Raw genomic sequence first — 20,989 nt, forward strand, 5'->3', positions numbered from 1 at the left:
CAAAAAATCTCCTTCCCTTTCTCCCCTTCCCTCCATACTCCAGCATGCAGTTTTTTTGATACTCAGAACACTGGGTATCACTGTCAAGGCAACCTATTAAAGCTGTTTTTTGGCTTAACCTATGTATAAATACAGACTTCCACTCTCAACTGTGGGAGGGCAGCAAAGGTATGAGAAATCGGTAAGAGTTCCAAGCAGGAAAAGCCACTTGACACTAAGAATTTGTCTACCATTTTAAACCCCTCAAAATAGTTAGTCTGTAGATTTTTTTCCATAACAGTTATTTCAGTGTGAACTTCCCTGTGAACACTTCAATTCCAAAGGAAAAGTGCCTTTTTCTGACTTAGTGTGGTACAAATGTAGTATATTCAAACATTGAGAAATCACTTTCCAGAAAAGACTCCTCACATACGAGCTCACATACAATGAACTATTCAATAGTAATTGTTTTGGTAAGGATACAAGTACAGATTTTGCTTGAGTTGATTAATAATACCACATAATAAGCGATAACATACCCACAAAATTAAAAAAAAAAAAAATATCCTATGTAACATCAAAACTCTGATCCCTTATTTTCTTCTAGCTTGCTGATTTCGCTATTGTTTGGCTTTATTGTTTGGCTACAGTCTATAACCAGAGATCATCTAGATCATCTTCTGTCTCTGGATTTTTCACATGATTCTAAACTTTTAATATTTTCTGTCTGCAAACTGCTTCACCTTTATGGAAGGCTAGGTGTTAAACAAACAGCTCTTGCACAGAGGAGTGCTCAAAACTCTGCATCGAAAAAGCAATTACATACAATCATGCAATCATGTTATGAAAGTTTCCATTCTGTATCTTTTTTCTAGAGCTCTGATTCCTCCCTTTGGAAATTAGCATGTCAGACCCACCAACTGTAAAAAGAAAGTACAGAAAATAGCACATTGATGACAGGTTCCTTTTCTGCCTTAAATTCTTTAGAAGAAGAAGAAATGACCAGGTAGCATTAACTCTAACTTACTGTACTTTCACAAGACTAGAAAACTTAAACATGGTTTTGTTTTGGTTTGGTTTTTTGTTTGTTTGTTTGTTGTTTGTTTGTTTTTTGGTTTTTTTTTAGAATTAGAAACTGCACAGTAATCTTTTGGGTCAGCTCTGGTGTACGAATTTGTGTTTATTTCATGGCCACATTATTGTACCGACTTTCCTATAATCTCCTTTAAACTTCTGAAAATTCAGAAAAAATGGGAGTAGAAGACTAAAGAGTTTGCATTTTTTTAAAAATCTGGATTAAACAGTTCTTATTCTATTATATATTTCAGTATTTAGAATAAATTAGGCTGAAAAAAATGACTATGACATGACAATGTTATCCAGTGAATTATAATGGGGTTTCTCTATACATAAGCATAAGATACTCTCCCTAACTTTAAACCTTTTTTCCTCACAATTCTGAAACAGTCTATAATTCAACTGCAGTAATGTGGTTAAAACATAAAGCTGTAATTAATAACCTCAGGCCTCTCTCTTCATAGGAAATAACCAAGTATATTGAAAAAAAGTAGTATAATTAAAATAATATCTAACTACAATGAGCATAAAATAAGTCTACTAACCCACAGCATGAACTGTTCCTCTATGCTTCTTTGAAATCTTGTTTGTCTTAACCACATGTAGAGCATTTTCTTTGAACTGCAGCTCACAAAGTCTTTCGAGAAGAACTGTAATTTCTTCAGTGATGGTATCCAGGTAAGTTTCATTAATAAACTTCAACGATGAAGAAGGATCAATAGTTCCACTTAGTATATACAAATCCTCTTTTATCATTGTGCACAATGTGGGTATGGAACTTTGGTAACCATGAACCACCTTATCAAAGTTTGTTTCACCACAACTAGACAAAACACAGTTCTGTAGGAGATCGCTAACCAGTTTATTCTGCATATTTTGATACTTCGTTAAGACTTCTGATTCAGGATAAAGAAACAAAAGTTGCTGTATGCACTGAGTTTTAAACTCCATTTGTTGTTGTAAAGTATTAGCTTTTGTTTCTTCTTGACTTTGCAGTCTATTCACTAAAAATCGCCGAAGATGCAATCTTACATCATCCCAGAGAGATTTCACATCCATAGCTGAATCATCTTCAATGGCATGAAGGGAAGATGTTAACTCAAAAGACGTCCCACTTGGAGTACAGGGAAATGAGACACCACATTGACTAGAGAGATCCAGAAGGAAGTGAAGTATCATTTCTTCTTGATTTTGCTCATTCTTCAGCAAGCTTTGCTAACAAAGGTAAATCAGACAGTATTTTAGAAATGTTTTGTTAACTCTGGTTCATAAAATGAACAGCTTTGTGTTAGAGTACCAATTGTTTCCAATGCTAATTATCTTGCCAGCAAATAAGAGTCTCAAATTGCTACATAAACAACAGAAATAAGAAAGCCTGTTTTCCCATGGGTTTACACACCAATCCGTCTCCTTGTCTACCTGCTTCCAATAACTCACATTCTTCTTCCCATCTTGCTTACTTCCTCAACCTCTTTTATCAACCAATTCTAACCCACAATTCAAAGGAAAGCTTTGGAAAGTTCATTAGGTAAGCCTTGGCAGCCTGTTTGTTCTAGGCACACACACACATCTTTGAAAGAAGATGGTATGAAAAATTACTCAAGATTTATGCAGATAAGGACAGGTTTTACTCATAATCTTCCCAGGCCCCCCTAAAAGAACTAAAATTGAAAACTTGTTAAGAATTGAACAGATGTATATCACACAGGGCAGAAGAATAAGAAGCTGTGTATCCTCTCAAACCGAGACGCAGACTGATACATTGACAACGCAGTGACCTCTAAACACACCTCAGCCGTATGGGCTGGAGAAGAAGGAAGCCAGTTAACAAAGCAGGTGAAACCACATGGATGGATGTGGTGTTCCTACTTCCTCTGAGCCTGAAGAGCTCTCTCTTGGTCCAGGGCCAGGATCTCTGACCTGAGAGCTGCTTCACGTTCAAGAGGCCATGCAGCAAATAGCAGGTCCTCTTGTCACACACAGCTCAGTGCTTTCTACTTGGCCCATAACGACACAAAATTAAACAGCACTCTGCAGCTTTCCTTACTGTGTATGAGACAAATCATTTAGATGGACAAGGCATGTTCAACATATGAGCAGAAGACCACCCCAAAGTCCCATGGTCACTGGACACCAAAATCTCCCTCCTCTTGCAGAGAAAAAAACCTCCCTGTCATAATCCCATTTCCCGCAACCTCCACATTTTCCTACTGCAGGCTAGCTTTGGCCAAGTCCTAGGCCCATCAACTTCTATTTGTAAAGACCTGCTCCCAATCCTCCAGCTGAACTAGAGCTGACTACAGATTTCACCATCACAGTCACGAGAAAACTGAGTGAAATCGGTGGTACTCTTGACCTTCTGGGTTTCAGAACACAAGTAGGCAAGCCTTAGGTAAATCAGGATCTAGAAGCCCTCTCCCTTGCCCGCCCCCCCACCTCCTATCACTTCTCTCCAGCAGAGAAAAGCATTGGAGAACATGCTTATCATATAAGGGTAGCTCTTTCCACTCCTGTCCTTTACCTGGGTCTCCCGGCTATATTCCGTCCTATAAAGCAAGGCTGGTAAAGAAACTGTCATCGACCTTGCAGTCGACCTTCAGATTTATTTAACTTAAAGTATTTGAGGCAATTATTTGTTTTATTTCTTTTCCCATTTTGAAAGCGAGCGAAATAAATCAAATTTGAGTATTGTATTGCTTAAACATAAATTTTCCATTATATATGGAAAAATAATTTCCAATACGAATTGTTCCATTTTTTCTATTGTAGCAAGCTTTTATCAGTAGGTCATTTATAAAAATACAAAAAAGACAAAATTATGAACAAAAACTTCAGTGGGCTTTCCCCCTCCCCCTCTATGCTTTTGAGACACAACAATTTTCGGTACCAGAACTCCTATTCTTTGTTCTGGATGATTCAAAACTGTTGCACTCTTATGGGAGAGAACAGGAGTTTAACCTTCCTATTGCCCTTTACTCTGGAGTGCTCCATGATGAAAAACAAAAAATAAAAAGACTTGCACCACAGTAGCTAATTCTGAACAAAATGCGGAGAGCATGATTGCCTCTCATAAAAGAAAGTCTTAAAAATAGCAGACTTGCTATTTTTCTTTCATTTTACATCTTTATTTCAGAATGCTTCCTATAAATTTTTTTAGTTACAAGCAGGAAACACACATGGAAGAAAGAATAATAAAATTATCAGTCAAATATCATCCTATAAAAGCACGTGCGTGTGATAGAAATATGTATAACTACTTAAAATCTTAAATCACATATATCAATATGCACATATATAAGGCTGATTTGATTTTCTTTTATTATCTACCGAAGTATTCTATAAGGTTTTGTGTACCCAAAGAGAATGCGTCTCGATGTCTAAACTGAAACCCTAATCAGTAACCACTGTGTTGAAGAGTTGAGTCTCCACAGGTAGACTTCTGGCGTTCAAAGGTTGATTTTTTTTATGAATCATGCTCAAATACTATATTCTGAAATGAACAAAACAAGAGAAGCTGTCAAAATAATGAACGTAACTGAGGCCTTTGGATGATGAATCCAAAATGTCTTCCAAGCAAATCCCTACTGCCGTTTTTTAAGGTTAAGCAGAAACATTTTTATTCATGAAAGCAAGTAAGAATCTAAGTATTGTTTCAAGCCCTTTGCAACTTAAACTAAAGCATTAAAAATAGGGAGCTTGCAGATGCCATCTTAGACTTAATGTTTCTCAGAAAGAGAGTCCCTGAAGTGAACTTTGAAGCTCTGAAAACGCAGTGTCATCTAGTCTCTTTGAACATTGCCTATATTGACAGAAGCTTTTCTATTTGAAAATTAATCTGTAAAAATACTTCAAAAGATGTTGCCAAAACTATTCAAGAGAAAAAGAACCAAATTAGTATCTAAAGGCTTTAGAGAAGAATGAAAAGTTCTCTTATAAGCACAGAAAGTTAGTGACAACAACATAGAGCAAACATTTTACCTTTGCAGTCTACCAACTGGACTACTACCTACTATAGACTTCTACCTATCATATCAATAAACAAATCCAATAAGATAAATATTTTGTTAAATAAATTTTTTGTTGTTAGTTTAGCATGGACAGAATTTAATGAAGATGTGCTCAAGTATATATTCAGCTTTTAAATATTTATAATTACAAAACAGTACCCAGAACAACAATATTTCACATAATTAACACTTTCAAGCTTCATGAAGAACCTCTCGGTATTTCCATGAGATTTCACAAATGCATGAGAATACCACACTAGCAATAAACCTAAATACAGCACCTCAGCCAAAGCACATACAGAACTTTGCACTATTTTTTCAACTGTTCCAGCAGCTTAAAAGATAAACAAAATCCCTAACAAACTAAACACGCATAATAAGGGATAACAAAGAATAGCGTTGTTGTCCTGAAGTAGACGGAAGGTTACTATTATTTAAGATGTATTGTAAGATACATAATTAAAAGCTTGCAAGTCAGAAATTAAGTCAACTGAGTAATTAGTTCAATGGGTGGAGACACACATTTAAGAAAAGTCAGATCATAATAATCTCAATAATGTTGAATATTATTGAAAATAGTTTACTGCAGACCTGTTTATGCAGCTAAACATAAACTCACACATCTAGTGTGGCTATTACTTCTTACAGATGGGCTGTCTGTGTTAATACATGCACACTTTCCATCTGTAGCCTCATCTACACAACAGGCTGGATTATCTAAGAAGCCATGAGCCTGGAAACAGTGATGCCCAAGTTCACAAGCTCCAGATGTTTTCCTGATAAACCATGCAGAATTGAGGCTTTAAGGCTTCTCACACCTTGCTGCCTGTTTAGCAGCCTGCCACAGAGCCATTGTCAAGGCTTAACTGGACTCTACAGCCCACAGCCAGGCTGCCACGCAGTCAGTAAGCTCCTGGGAAGCTGAAGGGATAGAAAGCACATTTTGTATACGATAGATTTCAAAGTATTTCAGAGATGGGGACCTTTCGGTGTTTCCCAAACAAATGCCGCCACCTGGTGTTCAGGTATATGGCTTGAATAGACCTTGGAGAAGGAAGAAAGCAGGGAATGGACACAATTAAATCATCGTAGCCATGTCGTCTTCTGAAGGGGGTTAAGTAATGATCTAACTGGACTAAGAGGAATAACAAAACTCTTAATAAGTCAGCATCTTCTGGGCTGCCCTCATTTTGTCTAGATCAAGTATGACATGTTAGCAGTCTCTGGCACCCTTGAGTGGGGTGATTAACAGCAGCTTTCATACTGATCACCTCTGTTAGAAGGGGACAAAATCATTTCTTCACCGCATGCGCACTGAAGACCTGGCATTCCTGGAGATGACTTCCTCATTTGAAATAATATCCAGTGGATTCAAAGGTGACTAAAAGACCAACAACCAGTTTTAAGAGTTAAAAAGCTGCGAGGTGATTTGGTGAACCAGCCTGAGCTCTGGCCAGAAGATGGTCCCAAAGGAGAAAATACTCCACTTCTCCACAGCAGTTTTCCTCTGCCAACACAACCAATCTTAGCCTAAATGTGTTCATGTCCTACCACTAAACCATGACATGGAACTGACAAAGAACAATCCACTGGATACTACTTGTTTTGACACTCATACACGTGCACATCATCTAAACATACATATATATACTTCATCTATAAATATGCACGCTGTCATTTATTCCAGTACCATCCTTCACTTATCTAGCCAATTGAATTTTCCAGAATTCCATTTCCACACAAATATTCTACGTTTAACCTTTAATAAAAATTTTGGACAAAAATGCCTTCTAAAATGATGGAATTTTTTGTTGAAGTGAAATTTTATTTCTGGTTATGTGTAGTTGTGCAACTTGCCAGGACAATGGATGTAGCTCCCACAGTTCTAATTAGAAAAAGTAGATAGGAAGTTAATGCTTAACTAATGCATAAAGGACAATAATCTGTATTAGATAAATAAAATTCACATACATAAGTGAAGAACAAGTGGTAACAGTAACATCCTCGGAGTAGATAGTAAATTCAGATGTTTTTTACCAACATGTGTTCATAAAACAGTCCTAGCAGTGCTGAACTTGTGGTAGGATCATGAAAAGATTTTGTCCCAAGTTTGGCTATTTCAGGCACGATCAAAAGGAAACATAACCCCTACTGCAGACATAAAAACAGTACTAAGCCGTATAATAAAATTTCTGAACTACCTTCACCACAATGAAGACTGAAATGAGAAAACTAATTAACCTCAAGAAAACCCCAACCTATCCATCGTATAACCAAGCTTCCCAAACATTAAAATAGTAGTAAACAATTAGTAAACAATTTTTACCAGGGTCCTAAGGAACTCCATCAGCTGTCCATGGTGTGTAGAAGAAGGTCTGAGAGAACTAAAATTGCAGCTGTTCAGCCACTGCAGGCAGTCAGTTGTGCTTTGTAGCATTTGATCAGTACATATCTCATTTACTTCTGATTGCAGGTCTTTAAGACACTGTTCTATGCTAAAAAAACAAAAACACAGGATTTTTTTCATTACTTGGAGATAAAAGCATTTTATATATTCCATATTTTGAAAGGAAAAACTACTTCATATTAATGTGACACTAGTCATTTTTCTTCATAGATTAAATTACTCTTACAAAATAAGGGCTGAATTTGCAGGATTAACATTTAAATACAGTCAAGAGAGAGCTAAAATAAATTTCCTCCAGGCCAGAGTGTACTGTCCTCAGTAAGAGTAAGTGCTGCCTCACTTCTCAAACAATCTTGCACTTTTTAATAAAGTAGTTAGTGAATAAGACATTATCTAATCTAAGATCTGGTCCTTGGTGTTTAATTAGCTAAGGCAGGGAATATAAACTGAATCAACTACCATATTCCAAGGTGAATGTGTCATTTTGCTCCTTTAGCAATCAGCAGTTGTTTTATAATACATAACATATACTAATGACTTCGTAAAGACCCACTGACATCACAGAAAATGCTGAAAAGAATTTTACAGTCAGTTGTGCTGAGAAAGCGGATCTTTTCTTTGTTTTTGTCATTAGAAAATTTCAAAGAAAAAAGAGTTTGTTTTCAAGGAACTGATCCACTCCTTAACATTCATCTAAAATCATAATCCTGTTTATGAAATCAGATGTGGCTGGTTATTACAGGGATTTCAGTTGCAAAAAATCACAAGAACAAAGGAATATCCAAAATTATTTTATTTCTATTTGTGTGGACCCTTACAGGAAAACAACAAAAAAGAAAAATCCAGAAACAATCTAAGTCTATACCTTTTCCTATAGAAACACCTTTTCAGTATTTCAGAACTACTTTTTTTAAAAAGCAATGCTTAATATTTTAGTTTCACTTAGAAAAGTAGTATTGACCAGATCTAGGCAGATCTAGGTTTAATACAAACAGAGCCAACAATAAGACTGATGCCAGTTTTGATTTATTGAAGTGCAAAGTGATTCTCACTACAATTTGAATTTTATTTTCAAGTACACTAGTTATCTCACATGTTCTCACAGCTGATAAGGGATGCAAGGTTTAACACAAATTAAAAGTTAGTTCTTTCTATCTCTGTAGAGTTACAGGATTAGATGAAACTCATCTCTTTACAGCTATTTCAATGTCAGATACTTTTGATTGTGTTATTACTTCCTATTTTGAGTTAATAATATTCAATATTACTTATTTGGATAAATAATATTACTTTTGATTGTAACACTACTTTCTATTTTCATGACACCAACCAAACAACAAACTTGCCAATTATACTGCCACTTGCCTCTTTATTTTATAGACAGGAAGTATGACTGTTTAACTGCTCTCTTAACATTTTCAAACTTAACTAGTTTTGGTAAAAGAAGACAAGAGAAGAAAATTAGAAAAGACGACAGGCAGAGGAGAAAAGGAGAACAAGAGGAGAGGAAAATAAAGAAACTGGAAAACAAATCAAATCTTTAAGTGGATTACAAGCCGTGACAAAAATACAAAATTAAAGACCTCCACTTTTCAAAAAAATGCGGAAAACCAATTTTTTTTTAAATTAGTGACCACTGACAACATTTTTAACTGTTTTCTGCATAACTTCTCTATGTGGAAAGATTAATTTTCCATGAAATGGCATCTTTTTGGAGGAAAGTATTTTTATTAAAGATTATTTATTTAAGTTTATGAAAAATATAATCTGCTTTGAATATGATTTTTTTTAAAAAAAAATTTAAAAAATGTAAACTACTAACCTGTATCTATTTGTAATAAGAAATCACTGATGAAAGACTATTGTGCATATCACCCACTGACTATACTTTGTTATTTAATTCTGCCTGCGGTACTGTTTTCAGGATGGAGGAGAAGTATTTATTTGATTTTCTACTGGATTTTCTCCTTTATTGCATGATTTGCATTTCATTCTTTTACAGATGTTATGCAACGTACCTTAAATTCCTACTAGCTGTCTCATTCTGATCAACAGCAATAAAGTAAATCAGTGTCATCCACGCTGTTGGGAACTGAGTCTGTTAGTTTGAATTGACATTTTAAAAAAATAGTTGAAAAAAAATAAGCCAGTGATCACACTAAATTAAGTTCAGAGATAAAGAGTAGTTGTGTTTTCCTTTTATTTTTAAGTTACCTAAAACAAGCACAAAAGAGAGAAGTATATTTTTTCTAAGAATGCCGTCAAGACTTATCATCTATGGTAGGTTTTGCTTTGTGCCTTTTATTTCTTTAAAATACAGTACTAAATCATAACAAGCTGAATATGAAAACTGCATCAACTATAATTATAGAATGCAAGGACGATCATAAGAATGTAAGTGCAGAGCTGTAGCGTTCTGAATGTCAGAAAAAATACACAAATTGTTTCCAAAACTATGACTATACAGCTTCTAAAAAAAAGTCATCAAAATAAGTAGATCATTTTGAACAGCTTATTTTCCCATATTTAACTGTACTCATTAAGAATTACAGATACACTTGTTTTATGCTTAAAAGACATGTGGTAAACCATTCAATGTCTATCTACTCTATCAAATTGAAGTCACCACATTTTACAGCTGCATTACCAGAAAACAAATTCAGTAACAACAACTAATGTTAAAATACATAAAAAAATTTAAAACTTATGAATACATGGGTGGCCTGTAAAATAGTAAAAAATTGATGCAAAAGTCTTAAGACTTTCCTGAGTGTGCTGAGTTAAAAATGAAGTTCCCACCATCAAAGGACCTTAACAGGAGCACAAAGCACCTCCATGAAAAACAATCGCTCTCTGGCTGTGGCCCACTCAGGTTCCTGATGGGATAGTCCAGCCATGAATACCAATTCTAAACTTGACAAAAGATTGGTGTGTATCTTTTTAACTTCTGAAACCTGTTCTGAGGACTATGAAACCGAATGCCTTCTTCATCCACCTTGACTCCTGGGACACTACCAAAGGCTTTTACTGTGGTGTGCTGATGTGCCCCATTCAATCATACCCAATAGATTACAGCATTGTGCATTGTAAAAGGGACTACTGTTGTTAGTCTGTGCCAATCTGCTTCAATTAGGAACCAGTTGTTACACTCATCTTTGACACAGGAGTCTGTGTGCCAGCCAATAAACTACAAGCTAAGAATAGGCTACAGCCTTCTCAAGACCAGTTATTTTGGAAATTTGTCCCAACACTGATAAGGGGATTAGGTGTATGTATTTCAGTGGCCCTCCCTGTAGGTACAAATCATGATAGGTCTTCTGTTCATTTTATTTAATCCTTTTATTCCAATAAAGTAAACACTGAATTACGATTAACACTGTTTCTCATTAAATAAAAGTATTTTCATCATGTGTACTTACAACATACTGTAGGTAAACATGGTCTCAACATTGCTATTTCTTTTAAGATTTTTGTCAACATTTAGTACTACATGAACATAGTTAATTATAGATACTTATTCCTTTACATTAATTTCATCATTAAATGAAATATTTAGGAATGTGGTTAACACTGAAAAAAAAAATTTAATCTGTATTATCTGAGTTTAGAAAGCAAGCATTTTAACGAAAAGACTTCTGCCAAATAGGATTAAATTTATTCTCACTATGTAGGCTAGTATTTAAAACTATACTTTCACATCGACATAAGGAGAATGAGATTTGATTTCCTTTTACAAAATGGAAACTTGCTGCCATTTTAAATACTGTAAACAAAATATACATTTTGGTGTGAAAAATGTGCTTAATGTATTTAATTAATTTGATTCTTAAAAGTACAATTACAAAAAGCCACATAAAGTGCTAAATTCCCTTTTTCCCCAAAATAATATTTTTTCATTAAGGTTTAACCGCAAATATATTTTAGTAAGTTTAGTGCAGGAAATAAGCTCGTTTGTTGAACAAATTGTGGCATCAACCCAGATGATGTCAACTGACACTATACACATACGATGAGAGCATAAATGGTCTTAAAATCACATGCAGTCACTAGAAAAATACAACCATGCAACCCTATTTAAATGAGGAACACAAGATCTGGAGCACAACAGGGAAATCAGACGTAGTTCAGTGCCTAATGCTTTTTCCCTCTTTACTATAGTTAACTGCTTCTGTGCTCCATACGTATGTTTTCAGAAACATCCTCTGAAACTCTAAACTTTAATGATAAGGTGAGGCGTACAATTCATGTTTTAAGTGATCGGGTACCAATGTTGAGACATTGCTGAATCTAACCACAAGGTGCTTAATTCTTCTGTTGGCAATTAGCCTGCTGGTACTACATTAAGCAGCTGTTCCTGGTCAGGTGGAAGGTCCCCATGTCTCTGACAGTGGTCATTAGGAGATGCCAAAGAAGAATTAAAAAAAAAAACAAACACAAAAAAACCAAAAAAACCCAGTTTGTGACACAAGTACTTAAATCAGACAGTGTCCTAGTATTTAACATCCCTCAATTTTTTCTTCCACAGATAATTCCACTTTTCTTTGAACCTGTGGAATTATTCAGACACAAGTAGAAAAAAATAGTCACCAAACTACTACACAAGGAGTGGTATATAAAAGCTCAAAGAAAAAAATAACCTTTCTCTGTAACAAAGAGATCTGATGGTTATGCTCATATGGATTTTTGTAAAATTGACTGAATTTTCAAGAAAAATATCCTTAGTCCCACACAAAGAGTATCTTCAGCCTTTGTGGGCACATTAATACTTCTAGTTAGTACCACTGGTACGCCATTATGCCGGTGAAGACTATTTCACTGAAATAGCTTCTCATTTTTACAGGTGAGCGTGGGTTGTTTTTGTTTTTTGGTTTGGTTTTTTTTTTGTTTGTTTTTTTCATGCACTAAGCAAAGTTCTGTTATGTTATCGTGTCCACACTGGAGTGCTTTTCTGGCGTAGTCAATACCATTTGGTAAGTATTCCCACTGTAGAGAGACAGTCTCAATTTGAGAACTCCTAGGTACTCTTATTTATTAAGTTAATGACAGTTTTTAGGAATAACTTAATCATATGGAAAGACTGCTTTTTAAGTGGCTGCATCAATGGACACACAGTTACAAACCAGGTACTATAATGGAACTGATAGTGTAAGCACTGTCATACTGACACATTATTTTGAAAAGCACAGTATCAAAATGAGGGTTGCTGTCTCCATATATCATTTTCCATTGCCTACGATTACTATGAGTAAGTTGAAAGATGATCTCCTAACTCCTTTCAATTTCTAACAAGCACTGTTTCAATTTATTTCATATAGCATATGGAACAGCCATAAAATGGCAATGAGATTGGTTAAATTAAACTGCTAAGCTATAAAGTAAATTATCGTTAAACTTCATGTTACTTATGCTTAAGATCCTCATATTCATTGAGATCTGCTTTTAGAATCAGCATTTACTTGTCTTTTAATAATAACAACGGACTGAATGAAATGAACAAAATGAAATAATTGTTTCCACTGTTTTTTGAGGATAGAAGCATTAACATAGTATTACTTTGTTATTATTATGCATATTCATTAAAAAGCTTGACTGGTAAAGGCACAGGACATTTTAAACAAAATCAGTCATATCATTTGGAAACCTGTGCTGACAGAGGACCTGCGCTACACTTCAAGTAGTAAGAAATCTTTGAGAGAGGCTTTTACCAGTACAATTCCCACAGGCATTTTCCTTGTTACACTTTCTCCCATGTAGAAACAAACATTTTGTTCTATTTCAGGAAAGCTGACCTGCCAAAAAGGGAGTATTAAGAAAATTTCCCACAATCTACCAACAATTTCATGAGGTCATTGCTGATGCCTCAGCACTACTGTCGGTTAATAAACAGCAACTTAACCATAAATATAAATAATTTATTTGATAGTAACTTTTAAACAACTAGATACAATCTAACTGAAAAAAAACCATGAAGATTCATGCAAAGAATGTTTTGATATCTTTATCTTGAAAAGAAACAAGAGGTTTTACCAAAAATGGCTATTTATCATCTTGTGTGTTCCTGCAATACTTATGATAACCTACAGTAAAATTCATGGTACAACAGGATTTCTAAAATTCTGTAAAAAATGAGATTATTGTAGTTCCAGGCCTATAATGTTTATGCTGTTCCATTCTAGTCTATCTGATCATCAGCTTATTCTTTCTGGCATGTCCATTTTCTTACTCTCACTAACCCAACTGCGCAATCAGATGAAAATTCCTTCTTGTACTTTATATTCTTTACAAGGGTAACCTCGACAGCAGAAGAGAAAGCTAGAAAGTAAAGCTGCTACCGCTAATAATATAGGTTTTGTTACCACCTCATATTTGTGTGTATGTTAACTTTTCTTACATAGTTTGACTATACTATTCTCTTATTCGTATTCTGTATCCAAGTTTTATTCAAAATAAAATGAGACCGATAAAAATGAAGTTAAACACTATTTTGTAAGCAAAATACGAAACTAATGGAAAAACTAACTACAAAATCTTTATCTCTTTAGAAAATGCTGTTAAGACAAATACGTCTGGATACTTGTTTTTAAAACCACCAATTATTTAAAATACAAGCCTCAAAGTTACAGGCTTATTACAGAGCTGAAAGCCTTGAAAAAATTCACTTCCTCAAATTCTTCATACAGTAACCTTAGACCTGAAGATGTAAAATAAAAATGCAGACCCGGCTTCAAGGACTTTGTAAGCTACTTCATATCTCTAATGTAGCTACTTACAAAACATATCCACCAAAACTGTAAAGTAACTATACCACTGAAACCAGAAAGAAATAGAATAGTGACGGCTGCTGCACCTCAGCAAGAAAAAACATATCAGCACTGTCAGTTTTACCTGAAGCACTGCATACCTCTTGTTTTAAAGACTTGACATATTTCAGTCCACAAGACCTAAGCTTTGCCCTGATAAGTTATTTCAAAAGACTGGAAGCGAAACATAGGAGTCTTTCAACTCCATTGACCAAAACATGATAGTGAAAAACAATGGCTAAAAAAACATTGTCTCGTTTATTCTCCTATGAAATGCATTGGGGCACTTCACAGTGCAGTCAAAGACCCGATTACAGGTTCTGTAGATATCATAGAACCATAGAATTGTCAGGGTTGGAAGGGACCTTCAAGATCATCTAGTTCCAACCCCCCTGCCCTGGGCAGGGACACCTCCCACTACATCAGGTTGCGCAGAGCCCCATCCAGCCTGGCCTTAAAAACTTCCAGGGATGGGGCTTCCACCACCTCTCTGGGCAACCTGGGCCAATGTCTCACCACCCTCATGGTGAAGAACTTCTTCCTAACGTCCAGTCTGAATCGACCCGTCTCTAGTTTTAATCCATTCCCTCTAGTCCTACCATCACCCGACATCCTAAAAAGTCCCTCACCAGCTTTCTTGTAGGCCCCCTTAAGATACTGGTAGGCCACTATAAGGTGTCCTCAGAGCCTTCTTTTCTCCAGACTGAACAACCCCAACTCTCTCAGTCTGTCCTCATAGGAGAGGTGCTCCAGCCCTCTGATCATCCTCGTGGCCCTTCTCTGGACACGTTCCAGCACGTCCGTATCTCCCTTGTAGTAGGGGCTCCAGAACTGGATGCAGTACTCCAGGTGGGGTCTCACGAGAGTGGAGTAGAGGGACAGAATCACCTCCCTCGACCTGCTGGCCACGCTTCTCCTGATGCAGCCCAGGATACGATTGGCGTTCTGGGCTGCCAGTGCACACCGATGGCTCATGTTGCTAGTGCACATCAACAGCTCTCGTCCACCAGCCCCCCCAAGTCCTTTTCTTCAGGGCTGCTCTCAAGCCAGTCACTGCCCAGCCCATATCGGTGCTTGGGACTGCAAGGAGGACTTTGCACTTGGTCTTGCTGAACTTCATGAGGTTGGCATGGGCCCACCTCTCCAGCCCGTCAAGGTCCCTCTGGATGGCATCCCTTCCCTCCAGCGTGTCAGCCGCCCCACACAGCTTGGTGTTGTCGGCAAACGTGCTGAGGGTGCACGCTACGCCGCCGTCCATGTCGCTCACAAAGATGTTAAACAAGACCGGTCCCGCTACTGATCCTTGAGGGACTCCACTCGTCACTGGCCTCCACTTGGACATGGACCCATTGACAGCCACTCTTTGGGTGTGGCCGTCAAGCCAGTTCTTTATCCACTGAATTGTCAGTCCATCAATCCCATATTTTACCAGCTTGGAGACCAGGATGTCATGCAGGAAAGCGTCAAAGGCTTTGCTCAGCTCCAGGTAAATGACGTCAGTTGCTCTCCCCTTGTCTATTGATGTTGTGACCGTCTCATAGAAGGCCATCAGGTTTGTCAGGCACAATTTGCCCTTGGTGAAGCCCTGTTGATTGTACCCAATCACCTCTTCGTTATTCTCCTGCCTCAGCAGTGCCTCCAGGAGAATCTGCTCCATAATCTTACCAGGCACGGAGGTGACACTGACTGGCCTATAGTTCCCCGGTTCCTCCTTCTTTCCCTTTTTGAAGATGGGGATTATGTTTCCCCTTTTCCAGGCAGTGGGGACTTCACAACTGCCATGACTTTTGGAATATAATAGAGAGCGGTTTAGCAACCTCATCCGCCAGTTCCCTTAGTACCCGTGGGTGTATCCCATCAGGTCCCATGGACTTGTGCACTTTCAGGTTCAGGTATATGGAAAGTGTCATACTAACATACTTATTGAGGTACTTTCCATATAGTCCTATTATTCGCAAGTTAAGGATCTTGTTAATTGCTCAAATAATGATTACAATTTCCATTGAACAGATACGGGACAAGATGCAATGCTATAAGCACTTACTAGTATTGACCTCACTGGAGGCCTTCAAAAAATACATTCACCAAAATCCCAAATGACTGAATTACTGTTAATTAGACAGAAGGTCAGGTTGAAGTTCATCAGATTGAAGTCAAATTAAGCCTTTGTGAAAAGGCTCACAAGATCTATTCTCCAGGGTTTTGTGGAGATACGATTACTAACAAATAATTTTATTGAATTTTGAGTAATTGTGCTCTTGAAGAAGACCTAGAATACTTCACACTGTCCTACAGCCTCATAAAATCTATTGTCACTTTATCCCCACTAAAAGGCAGCCAATCACTCACTGAAGAAAGAACTGAATACACATACACACACAAAATCAACTGCTGAAGAGATTTCCTGCTTACAATCACTTTCAAGTTTTGCATGATAACCTCCTTTTCAAGCTCTGTACCTTATTTTCTGCTTAGAAGTATTAAACTTCAGCTGAAAGTTTAGTTCTACAGATTGCTCAAAAATTAACTCTTACTTATTCTTAATCCTCCAATTAGGAAAAAAAAATGCCAAGACTTGGTTTTGATAAACAGTGAAAGTCAAAGTAAATGCGAGGGGAAAGACTGAAGACAAATGGCCATCCTGATGAAATTATGAATACAAATTCATGGTTTACAATAACCCAAGACTATCACTGCACATAAAACTGGCCAGCAATGACAGTAGTTTTGAGAGTTCATATTCACCTACTTCTATAAACAGCTGTAAAAATAAAGTTAACATTCAAGTGTAATAAGAGGTCTGTTATATAATAGTGAATGAATGAACCACTTACTCCCATAAAACTTACAAATAAAACAATTTCGTACAGATGGCCTTTTCTTTTTTTTTTTTTGTTATAGAACCAAATAGAAATGGTACAATACAAAAATACTGACGGTAATTCAACTACTGGAAAGCATATCTGATTTGTCGTGTCACACAATTTTATAAAAGCTATTCAGTTGGAAGGCAATAAATGAGCATTCAAGTGATTTACACACTTTTGGATCATAATTTTTTACACAATGTTTTATTTTTAAAAATATATATATGCTGTATACTATTATGTTTATTCTCTGTGGTATAATAAAATCATAAATCTATCTGATGAAAAATGGATTGTATTCCAATTGTATCACTGTAGCGCATAGAGCTGCTCTTATCATACCACTTACAAAGATCAATGGTAACTTGAAAATGATTTCATTCCACGCTACCTCTAATATATTAGCAATAAAAGGACTCTTTTTAATTTAAAAGTCACATCAGCTGCTGTCCATCTTCTTTTAAACTCCCCTCCATTTCTGAAACTGACATATTACAGGAGCAAAATATCACCTGGTAACTACAGGGCTACTTTCTGATTTTCCTTGTGAAAATTAGTTTAAAAACTAGCTCATGTGTCAATTCAGCAGAAACACAAAGCTTTTCCTGACATGTGTTGCTGTGTACCACACCCTAATCCTGTGATATTGTTCATGTAAAATGTAATATAAAATGTTAACTGACACAAAATGCCATTAAAAGGAAAAAACAGCTGGCCTGCTTTACCACAGTCAGAAGTTTTCTCAATGAGCAGCATACATTTTACATACATTAAAAACAAAGACAGTGGTAAAGCATGCATTCCAAAGACTCATCTTGATAATAATCTTTCTAAGTCTCAGGCTGGCTCTGCATAATGACAACTAACTCACTTTTATTTGGTAGCTGAAGAGGTGACACCACCTGCCAAAAATGCTGATGCTGTTTCTTCCCAGATATACAAGACTGTAGCAACTCAAAACTTGAGTACCTATAACTGTGTTATGGCTTCAACTAAACTGTAAGTAAGTATCTATACATTTCACTGATGCCAACAGCTGGAAAACTGTAATATGAAATTGCACTATGCAATAGTCCACGACGGCGTACTTCCCAGATCTTCCCTGTCATTGCTACCCTGGGATTATTACTATTGCAAACACATTTGTAAACAGTAAATTTTCAAATTAAGAAGTTCAAAATGAGAGATAAGAGTAATATAAATAAAAAGCCTGAAAAATCTCTCAGCCTGGCACAAGCAATATGACAATAATTCAGAACTGATCTAAATCAGTTTTCAGTGAGATAGAGCAATGGCTTATCTCCATTCTTCAGGAAGCTGTTTGGGAGCAGACAAAGACCTCTCACAAATGTGAGCTTCATTAAAATTACAGAATCTTAAAACTGATGTCATGAAGGGCATTGTTTGAAATCTTACAACTATATACCATGCACTGTTATCCAAAGGCAAGCATTTTCAAAATTTAATACAAAATTATGCTACTTGTTATATCTCGGAATGTACGTTCATATTTTAAAGGGGCAACTAGTTTATTCACTTACACACATCTTTCACAGATCGAAGTATTTTAAAGGTACTAAAGAGTTTAGCCACAAAACCTGCCACCATTTTTCAAATAAGGCACAAAACTTTGAGCTTATTTTTTTTGTAGTCATGCAAAAAATCTGCATCAAAAAGAATGCTTTCAGTACTCCACTGTTTCTATAGCATTGATTTTTGGAAACCAGTATGTTAAAAGAAGTTGACAATGAAATATATTACCAAACAAATTCTGGTTAGGAAATCTTGCATTGCAGCATAACAGTTTTAACTGAAATAGATAAAATGATATTTTATATGAGAAAGATTATATATAGTAACTTACTTGCCTTTTCTACTTCTATTAGAAATGCTTGAAGAATATACTGAGTTCAATTTTGCTTTTTTTTTTATATAATTCTGTGGCTCTTTTAGTGAATAAAAATTCTATCTCATAGCTGTAGGAAATACAACTGTCATGGGAATACATATTTTCTTCCTCCACTATCACACCTACTGCAATAATTCCTAAGATTAAGATGACTCAACTGTTAAAAATACTATACGGAGAAAGTCTATAGCACAAAAATTATATGCCATTAAAAATCTGTTAAATGCTCAAGTGGTTAAGTTAAATTCCTACTGAAGTAATTATCAGAATTTTAACCTACAACTAGAAAAGAAAGAAAAGAAAAGATGTACTTCCTAAATGTAATGACTTTCACTAATATTTTGGATATAAACACAGTACTGTTTACCTAGAAGAGTTCTTCTTTATTTTTTCATCAAGATCACCAAGGACTTGTTGAAACTCCAATTCTCCAGGAAGGACACTTAACAAACAGTCTAAATTGGACGAATCAAGTGAATACTCTCCTCCCCATTCCATTTTCAGAAGCTGTAAAATAGATACATAAAAGTGATTAAATAATAAAGTCGAAGTATGAAAACATACAACATTTTGTTCCTTGTAAATACTTAGGTAGGAAACTATAAAATCAGTGTTGAAAAGTAAACCTTGTGCACCCTTCTGAGCAGAGTGCTACAGAAAGGGTACTTGTAAAATAAAAGCAGAGATACCTTTCATAATATTTTGCATTTTTTGGTTTAAAAAACCCAGTTCTTTCACCTTAATCACACTAGTAGCTTTCTTAATTTTTATTATTTTTTTTTAAGATTTAGAAAGAAAATTCTCACTATTATAACTGGAAACTATAAAAATAAATACATTAGAGGGTAAACTTATTTTATGCGTGCTTCTAATTTCTGTCCAAGGAGTAACTGCTTTCTGGAAATTAAGCACATCATTGCAAATAACTAGAACATAAAAATCCAGACCAAACCACTACAATTTACCAGAAAACAGGTGTCATCTTGCCTTGTACACATTTTACTTAACAAATACTTTGCCAAAACACAAGTCAAAACCACTGGCATACTCAAACTAAGACACTAAATCCCAGGAATCTTTATATCAGAAGCAAAACACTACTGGAGTTGTTTTTTCCTGTTTTCTTTTCTTTCTGCATTCTCTTTTTTGAGAAATAATGAAGTTGATTTTAGAACCAGTGATGGCTTGCTACTGAAGTTAAAGAAAAAATTACAAAAGTGGAAACTTATTAATAACCAGTATAATTCATGTCTACTATCCATAGAATTATAGAATCATAGGGTTAGAAGGGCCCTCTGGAGATCATCCAGTCCAAACCCCTGCCAGAGCAGGGTCACCCAGAGCAGGTGGCACAGGACGGTGTCTCCAGGTGGGTTTGGAATGTCCCCAGAGTTGGAGACTCCCCCACCTCTCTGGGCAGCCTGTGCCAGGGCTCTGCCACCCTCACAGCAAAGAAGTTCCTCCTCATGTTGAGGTGGAACTTCCCATGCTCAAGTTTGTGCCCGTTACCCCTTGTCCTGTCCCTGGGCACCACTGAGAAGAGCCTGGCCCCATCCTCCTGACACCCCCCCTTTCAGTATTTGTAAGTGTTGATGAGGTTCCCCCTCAGCCATCTTTTTTCTAAACTGAAGAGACCCAAATCCCTCAGTCTTTCTTCATAAGAGAGGTGTTCCAGTCCCTCTCATCATCTTCGTAGTCCTTATTGTCCTGGTTTGAGGTAAAACAGAACCAATTTTCTGATTTGTAATTTTATTTTTTAGCTGGGCCTCTTCTAACTGACTAAAGTCTGAAATTAACAGCATATTGTTCAGAAACAGTTCACTGTCAGTATTTAATAATACTATTCATATTGCAATAGTAACATGAGGAACAAACATAACTATTCAGATACACACAATGTTTGGGCAACAAAAATGAATTAATAAATACACTATTTTTCTTAC

The 20,989-nt window shown here is 36.2% G+C and overlaps 1 protein-coding gene across 2 annotated transcripts in view; it reads right to left on the reverse strand.

Annotated features, from left to right (window-relative positions):
• The window catches only part of KIAA0825 (KIAA0825 ortholog), a 254,964-nt gene that overhangs the window by 200,693 nt on the left and 33,282 nt on the right, over nt 1-20,989 (reverse strand). The window contains exons 4-6 of one of the 2 annotated variants that reach the window (XM_074569791.1): nt 19,414-19,553; nt 7,390-7,558; nt 1,602-2,271 (exon numbers count right to left, since the gene is read on the reverse strand). In XM_074569791.1, the coding sequence (XP_074425892.1) occupies nt 1,602-2,271; nt 7,390-7,558; nt 19,414-19,544 (970 nt within the window). In that variant the 5' untranslated portion in view covers nt 19,545-19,553. Of the gene's footprint in view, nt 1-1,493; nt 2,272-7,389; nt 7,559-19,413; nt 19,554-20,989 lie in introns of those variants that run through there. The other variant, XM_074569792.1, reaches the window with a different exon arrangement.

Source organism: Larus michahellis, chromosome Z (genome assembly GCF_964199755.1).
Source record: "Larus michahellis chromosome Z, bLarMic1.1, whole genome shotgun sequence".
NCBI lineage: Eukaryota > Metazoa > Chordata > Aves > Charadriiformes > Laridae > Larus > Larus michahellis.